Below are 8,804 nucleotides of genomic sequence, written 5' to 3'. Positions count from 1 at the left end.
GTCGTCCCAAACAATTCCGTGTTGATTCACGGTCATTTCGAGGCATTTCGCGGTCAATTCCCTTCACTCCATGGTCAGTTGCATGCATTTCGCGGTCAATTCGCTTCAAACCATGATCATTCCCATGCATTTCACTGTCATCCCAAACAATTCCGTGTTGATTCACGGTCATTTCGAGGCATTTCGCGGTCAATTCCCTTCACTTTACGGTCAGTTGCATGCATTTCGCGCTCAAATCGCTTTAAACCATGATCATTACCATGCATTTCACGGTCGTCCCAAACAATTTCGTGGTGATTCACGGTCCTTTCGAGGCATTTCGCGGTCAATTCCCTTCACTTCACGGCCATTTGCATGCATTTCACGCTCAAATCGCATCAATTCATGATCAGCCGATTGCATGCAACCGAGTAAGTGAAGGAATTGGCGAAATGCTCAAACGGCCGTGAATCCAATTGTTTGGGATGACTGAAGTGCATGGGAATGATCATGGTTTGAAGCGATTTGCGCGAAATGCATGCAAATGATCGTGAAGTGAAGGGAATTGAGGAAATGCCCAAACGGCGTGAATCAAATGAATTTGGGATGAGAATTGATTCCGTGAAGATTGGAGGAAATTGGACGGTGAAAGTGAAATGAAATGGATTTTCGACCATCGACCTGATGGAATCTTAGAAAATAACTAGGTTAGTTGGCTAAAGTATCTTCTCCTACCCCAAAATCATATAGGGTACATCAAGTAACTAATTTTGGTTTATAAGATATTCTTATTGAATGAATAGAGAAATAAATGAAAAAAAGAGAGAATTTTTTTTTATATGCTTATATATACATATTTATATAGATATGTATTAGAGAAAATTGTAGGTAGAATAAAGTTCTCCATGTAAAAAATAAAAACTAAAAAATAAAAAAATAAAAAAATTTGCATAGACTTTTACGGACTATAGTTATGGCTACAGTTATAATCTGTAGCTATATCTTCGATACATATCGAATACACTTCGATTAATCGAAAATTGCAGGATTTTTTATGCAAAGTTGCTGGACAGTTTTGGACCTTTTCCGATTAATCGAAATACATTCGATATATCGAAGTACATATCGAAAGACCTTCGATGTATAGTAGAGGACATATTGAAAAAGCATTGGCTGTGGTTATCGCTACGGTTATAATCCGTAGCCAAAGATACCAACTCTTTTTTTTCCCTGTTGTAATCCCCACCGCATTTGTGGGTCCTTTTATGAGGTATGTGTTATATCCAAACCGTCCATCTATTTGGCGAACTCGTACTAACTCTTGGGAAGAAAAATAAGATAGATTTAGCAATCAAGTGGACCACACTGTAAAAGGCAGTGGAAGATTGAACGTCTACCATTGAAACCCTTTTAGGGGTCCCAGAAGTTTTGGATCATTATAAAATTTGTTTTTCCTCTTCGTCTTCGTGACGTTATGAATATATTGGATGGAAAATAAATGTTATGGTGGGCCCTACAAAATTTTTAACGGTTAAAATCAATTTTCCCTTTGCTCTTTGTGGTGTGGTCAAGTTGATCTTTGGATAGGATTTTTTTTTTTTTGATAATGCTCCGAAATGATCTCGAACTATGGATGAACGTTGTGGATATAATAAATACGTAACTGTGCGGCCCATGTAACTCTGATATCTTTTGAACTGTTCGTACAACTCGGAGTTCGAGGAGTGTCAACGCTTGTCTTCGAGCGCCACGTTTCCGCTTGAAGGAACAAGCAGGGGTATTTTCGACCTTTGACCAGCCTTCCGTACAGCTGGGGCGTATTCTCGCAAAGGAAAATGAGGTGGGCGTAGTTTCCTAAATAGGCCATAAATGGGTCGTACAGTCGCAAATTTCTCTTGAAAGACTACCGCAACTTGCTGGATTCTGCTAACGTGCTCCTCATGCTCATTTGCTTTAAACGCCACCCCTCTTGCCCCACGTGGCATCTTCACTCGCCACAGGATTAAATACTCATGGAAGAGGATCGACAAGCAGAGGTCTGTCGATTCGCAGTGAGGCGTTGAGGACGCGGATTGCCTACTGACACTGTGAGAGTCCACTTGTCGATTCGCGGTGAGGCGGTTGAGGACGCGGATTGCCTACCGACACTGTGGGAGCAACCATGATGTATGCATTTTATCCATGCTGGCCATCCGTTTTTACACATCCTTTTAGGCCATTAACATAAAATGAGACGGATCCATACCTCACGTGTACCACACCACAGGAAACAGTGGTGATTAAACGCCTATGGTTAAAAACTTATTGGGGCCACAAAAGTTTTGAATGAAGCTGATACTTATGTTTTCCCTTCATCCATGTCTGTGTTAACTAACCAACAGGGTGGATGGAAAATAAACATTATAGTGGCCCTAAGAAGTTTTTAATGGTGAGCGTTTAATCACCACTATTTGCTTGTGTTGTGGTCCATTTGAGATTTAGGTCTATCTCACTTTTTAGGCTCATTCAACAGAATGATCTGAAATAAATAGATGGACGGCATGGAGTGGGCCACATAGCACTGTTCAATAGCCATCTCGCTGCGGCAGCGTCAGTATGCAATCCGCGTCCGGCGTTGAAGCGTGAACATGCGACACGTGTAACGCGATGTCCGTGCCAATTATCCGCCATTGCCTAAAATAATGGTGCTGCACAGCCCATTATTAGGTGGGCCAGACACCTTCCAAGAAGTGGACGGTAGGAAGAAGTCCATATTCAACGAATCTCAGGGGGGCCATCCGGTGAGTGGTCCAGATCTCGCAAACGCATGCCATGGTGGCAGTCTATCGCGAATCGCGTTTTCAATGCGTCGCGCGAATTGTACTAGCGGCTTCGGATGTGGCAATCAAACGGATGTGGGGCTACACGGAGGGGGAATGAGCCTGTGATATCCCACTGAGAGTGGTCGTCCAAAGAGCGCGCGCTCTCTCTCTCTCTGCATAGTAAGCTGCCACTCCCTCTCTCGCTAATGGCCGCTCCTCTCTCTCTCTCTCTCTCGACAAGCTCTTCATTCGCATCTTCATGTAGTGTAATTAGCAAAGATTTCTCAAGCAGGCGTGTTTGAAATTTCTAAAGAAGGGCGAGCTATTCAAATTAGGGCTAGACTATGGAGGTGGTTCCGCCATTTCGATATGGTTGTTACACGTCCACCCTGCAGATGGCATTGAGGTATGGCTTATCTGGACCGTCCGAATTGTGGGCCTAATAGTCCAATGGCAAAGCTGAAAATTACACGGTTTGTATGATTTTAGCCATCTGATTTCTTCTGTTGATTTCGGACTATGGACCATTTCTATCTTAATCATTTAGTTGATACCCACGAATTGGATGGTTAGGATTGTTGGATCGATGGGATTTTCAACTCATGCAATTGAGAAATAGTGCCATGGTTTGGACTGTGCGAGTTGTCTTGAATGTATGCCAGGTGTGCGGTGTATGCGACGGAAATTGCTGTAAGGCTCCCTCGGTAACCCCTGACATGGTCCAATGAAAAAGTGTCACATGCATGAGTCAGATGCGGGCCCTGCAGTGAACAAACAATCCCCTTCTTCGGTCGAGCAACTTCTATACCAAGAAGTACTTCTATGGAGTATGGACCAGTATCCTTGATGTGAAAACATCGTCATGGATGATATTTTATTTGATGGTGATTTCATCATTTCCTGAGAGGACGATAGCATCCATAGACTTATGAAGATAGTTGTTTCGGCACCATGATGTTTAATGAACATAGGATGATTAATGCTAGACCAAGTAAACTTGAAGTCGAGAAGTGCAGTGCTAAACTTATCAGACCAAACTCTTGGAGAGTGTTTCAACCCATAGATGTCTTTTTTAAGACAATAAACATGAATATTCTCCCCCTTAACTCGGGAAGAGGAGTCATATAGACCTATTACAGGAGAACACTAGGAAGAAATGCGTTCTTTACAATAAGATATGTTTTTTTTTTTCTTCAGATAGTCTATCCGATAAGTTTGATTGTATCTGATAAAGCAGGCTAATCTGCAAGATAGATATTGAGAAGGCTTACGACTATGTCAATTGGGAGTTTCTGAATTATATGTTGGATATATTGGGTTGAGGCCATAAGTGGAGGGAGTGGATCAAAGCCTGTACTCATTCAGCTTCCTTCTTTATTTTGGTCAATGGATTTCCATAAGGCTATTTTAAAGCTTCTAGAGGTCTTAGGCAGGGTGGACCTTTTTACCTTATCTGTCTGTAGTGGTCAGAGAGGCTCTTAGCATGATGCTTCGAAAAGGTGTGGAGAACAGGCCCTTTAGCAGTTTTAAAGGTATAGCTGATGTTGATCATATTAGCCACCTCCAGATGTGGACGTTACGTTACTTTTTTGTGAGGTGGAGGCAGATGCAATTGATAATCTTCAAAAGTTTGCTTTGAAGCAGTTTCTGACTTGAAGCTGAATGTGGTGAAATTTGAAGTGCTAAGTATTCATGTTGGGGGAGAGGATATCAGTTGCTTTGTGCGCATTTTTGGTTGCAAAATCGGCTCTTTCCCGTCGATGTACTTCAGGCTGCCCCTATGTATTGGGAAGCTGGCCAAGCATTTATGGGATAGAGTTATTGAGAGAATTGAGAGGAAGTTCATTTCTTGGAAGTGCCGCCATCTTTCCATGGGAGGGTGTCTGACTCTTATTAAGGCGGCTTTTTCCAATATGCCAGTGCATTTCATGTCTCTATTCAAATGCCCTAAATCAGTGTTGGATAGACTAGAAAAGTTGAGGAGAGATTTTCTTTGGAAAGGTGCTATTGATGGGAGGAAGTTTCATCTTTTTAGATGGGATGAGATTTGCAAGTCGATCAAGGAGGGTGGGGCCAGCCTAAAACTGTTGGGTCATATGAATTCATCTTTGCTTGGGAAGTGGGTTTGTCGATTTGATGTTGAGTTGGGCGCCCTTTGGAGGGAGCTAGTAACTTCCAAGTATGGCACTTAGACAGACGGTTAGTTTGTGAAAGGATCTTCCATCTATAGGGCTTCAACTATCTGGGAACTGGTGGTGGCAACTGAGCACTTGGTTCGTAGGGGGATATCCTTTGAAGTGGGTGATGTGCATTGTATCCGATTCTGGGTTGACATTTGGTGTGTCATTCATGTGCTCCGGAATATTTTCCCCTAAGATTGCTTGGCTTGTTCCTGACCAATTTATTTTGGTGGTGGACCGTGGATTGTTTCTCTATTGTAGGAGGATTAGTGGTGTGGGCTCCCCCTTATTGTAGGAATTTTTTAGAAGCTGAGATTGACGAGTTTGCCGGGCTATTTAATGTTCTACAGAATGTCAAGACTGATGTTCTAGCTGATGATTTGATAGTTTGGTTGAGGAATTGTTTCGGAAAGTTTTCGATTGGGTTGCTATTTAGCTTGATTTCATAGCCGTATCGCCATTTGGTCACCCTCACCCATTTCATTATTGGTTCTATGGAGCTCTTTCTCGGGTGGCGGTTTTTGTGTGGCTTGTGGGTTAGAAGAGAATCCTCACGATAGATAATCTTTAGAGAAGAGCCTTGATTCTTCCTAACATATGTTTGATGTGCATGGAAAATGAGAAAACAATTGATCATCTCTTCATACATTGCCCTTTTGTGGAAATAATTGATCATCTCTTCATCCGAAAAATCTCCAAATTGCTACGAATGTGTAAATCAGGTTATATACATGTTTGATTTCATGTTTGGAGATTAAGATTGCAACCGATTTGGGAAAAATTGGATAAATTTCCATTGGACCTCAATTTTCCGCATCTCAACCTATCTCACCCAAATACTGAAATCGAAGCTCCAAATTCATATATGTATTTTTTTCATGCAAGACATGAAGAATCATGAATTTCTTACCATTTGAGACTATTTACAATATATAAAAGCAAATCAAAACTAAAAAGACGCTTCTTTTAGAATCCAGCCCCACGAAGCTTCCATTCACGATTTTGGAGAAATTTTGAAGATTTTCTTCCAACAAACTAGAGTGAACTAGTTGAAATCACCTTACAATGTACTAGGAAGATTTTTTTTTTTTTTAATAATAAAAATCGATTTTCATGATTTTTTTAAAGGATTTTTCCAAACAAAACAGCATTGGTTTTCTTTTATCCCTTACGATATTGCACTCGATATTGATATATCACACGATGCATTAGGAATTTATAATGAGGGAGTGAATATATCGCATGATATTGAGATATCCATATTATATCGCGATATCGTGTGATATATTGCACAATACCATGAAAAATGGATATTAAAGCTTTGTTTCGTATTGCCCAGTTGGGATAACGGATGTATTGGAGATATCGCAAGATATTAAAAACATTGATCACATGATATATTAAGAATTTATAAAGGGGGAGTGTGCATATATTGCATGATATTGCAATATCCATGATAGATCGTGATATCGTGCAATATATTGTACGATACCAAGAAAATGGATATTAAAGCTGGGTTTTGTATCGCCCAACTGGGATAACAGATATATTGTGGGATATATTAGTGATATCGCAAGATATTGAAAACATTGGTTATAATTAATGATAAACAAACGGCATTTTCTTGAGATTGAATAAGCTAATCCTTCACCATATCTGCATTTCTGAAATATTGCTAGAATTAATTCCTTTATCTATTTAAATCCTCATTTCTTCTTTGCATCTTTTCTTGGAAAGCTTGAAAAAGTGATTTCATGATTTTCTACAAATGATTGAGGACCTTTCTTGTTTTCTATGCTTTTCTGTTGGTAGTAGGGAATCTTGACAATGGAGATGGAAATCGTCACAATGGAAAGCAAGTGTATTGCACGGTAAACTTCTTTTCACATACATCTGTATAACTTAACATACATCTGTGTGATGACATTCCATGATAGAAGTTCAACAGAATGCATAGATGACGTTAAGTTTGAATGTTTCTGCATATGAAATGAGTGTTTTGCTTTTCTCTCCTGCTCGTTAGATGAGCTGGAAGAGACAATGTAGTTTGTGCGAGTGATCCCCCCCCTAAAAAAAAAAAAAGAAGAAGAAAAGACTGTTTTGCTTTTGAAATGGTAAAGAAGTCCTCAAATGATTCTTTTGTACTTGTAAGTTAAATACACCTGCAACTATTGATTTTTTGTTTGGCACATGGGACCCATCTTGATTGATCCAGACCATCGATTGTGCTCTGTTCATTGATCCAAATCTTCCGAACAATCTGAATAAGTAATTATGGAAGATACGGCCCTGTACACTAATGTAAGACCCTTGGAATTTTGGCTGGGCACATGGGATCCATGTTTACTGATTGAAACCGGCAAAAGGATCGAAACAATTGATTTTGCGAACCAGTGCCCTGGGCTTTGATCCAGACTGTCACAGTGTTGGCTTTACCCTACTTTGACGATTGAAATCATTGATTATGCAAATACTGCCTTGGGCACCAATCCAAACTGTCCAAATGTTGACTGTGCCTAGTTCTACAATCCAAACCATTGCTTGTGCAAATAATGCACCAGGCATGGATCCAAACTGTCCAAATGTTGACTTTGCCCTGGGAGCATTGATCTGAATTGACTGAACAGATAATTCCCTGTGCACTGATCTAAGCCCCATCAACTGGACAAATAAAGTCCTGTGCACTGATCTTAACTGTCTAAAATTTTAAATTGTCCAAGAGCAATGAACTGAATCATTGACTAGGTCAAATTGTTTCTTTAAACTGATCTAAACCATCCAAATAAGACCTTTGCAATCTTAACTGTCAAAATTTTTTAACGGTCCAAGCGCAATGATCCGAACCATTGATTGGGTGAAATAGGTCCCTGGGCATTGATCTAAACTGTCCATCTGAGTCACACAACATGTATATTTGGATCCACACCCATTGGACAGAGAATGAGCCTTCATCTGAACTACAGAAAATACTCATTCAGGTTACAACCAGTCATCTATACAACAGTGAAGTACACAACAAAACATTCATCTAAAGGCCTGTTTGATTTTCCAAATCAGCTGTAAATACCTTGTAAATGAGTAATGATTATTTCCTTAAGTAATTACCCCATGGTTCCAATGCTTGATTTGATGGGCCTACTTTTTGAACACTAAAGCCAAGGAGCTGTGAAATATATGTGGGGCGCACCGTGATGTATGTGGCTTATCCCCACCATCCATACGTAATGGCAGCTGAATTTAGAGCATGAACCAAAAAATGAGGCAGATCCAAAGCACAAGTGGACCACACCACAAGAAAAAGGGAGTTGAACACCTACTGTTAAAAACTTCTTAGGGCCACTGTTTCCTTTGGTGTGAGCCACTTGAGTATTGGATTTGCCTCATTTTTTGGCTCATGCCTCAAAATGTTCTGGTAAAAAGGATGGACGGCGCGGATATGTCATATATATATATATATATATATATCACGGTGGGGCCCACAAATATAAACCAGTTCTTTTGAACCGGTTTTCGAAGCAGAAATACCATCGCATTTTCAAACAGGGTGAAAATGTAATAATTGCTCATTTACCAGGTATTTACCAAGGATTTAGAAAATTAAACAGGCCCTAAGCAACATGGAACCAAAAAAGAAGAAAATACCGAACATAAATAATACTTGAGATTGTTAGTCATCAGCCATGTGCTCTGAATGCCATCCTTATTGCAATCCCTCAAAACCATCCATCTACCTATCCATAGACATTAGAGTGCTGGACTCAACTTTGTCACTTGTTTGAATAGGTACCTGCAGTTGTGCCCTCCCAACCAATTCTTTAGAAGTGGATGCCTTTGAAGTAAATAT

At 40.2% G+C, this 8,804-nt stretch overlaps 1 protein-coding gene across 4 annotated transcripts in view; it reads left to right on the top strand.

The window, feature by feature from the left end:
- The first annotated feature begins 3,060 nt into the window (after window positions 1-3,060).
- Window positions 3,061-8,804, top strand: part of LOC131251277 (protein PTST, chloroplastic) — an 89,889-nt gene continuing 84,145 nt past the window's right edge. The window contains exons 1-2 of one of the 4 annotated variants that reach the window (XM_058251901.1): window positions 3,061-3,186; window positions 6,776-6,831. In XM_058251901.1, coding sequence (XP_058107884.1) covers window positions 6,788-6,831 — 44 coding nt within the window. In that variant the 5' untranslated portion in view covers window positions 3,061-3,186; window positions 6,776-6,787. Of the gene's footprint in view, window positions 3,187-6,772; window positions 6,832-8,804 lie in introns of all 4 variants that reach the window. The other 3 variants (XM_058251900.1, XM_058251899.1, XM_058251898.1) reach the window with 3 other exon arrangements.

Source organism: Magnolia sinica, chromosome 7, assembly GCF_029962835.1.
Source record: "Magnolia sinica isolate HGM2019 chromosome 7, MsV1, whole genome shotgun sequence".
Taxonomy (NCBI): Eukaryota; Viridiplantae; Streptophyta; class Magnoliopsida; order Magnoliales; family Magnoliaceae; genus Magnolia; species Magnolia sinica.
The sequence above is the reverse complement of the archived record's forward strand: the minus strand, read 5'-3'. Positions and strand labels throughout refer to the sequence as shown.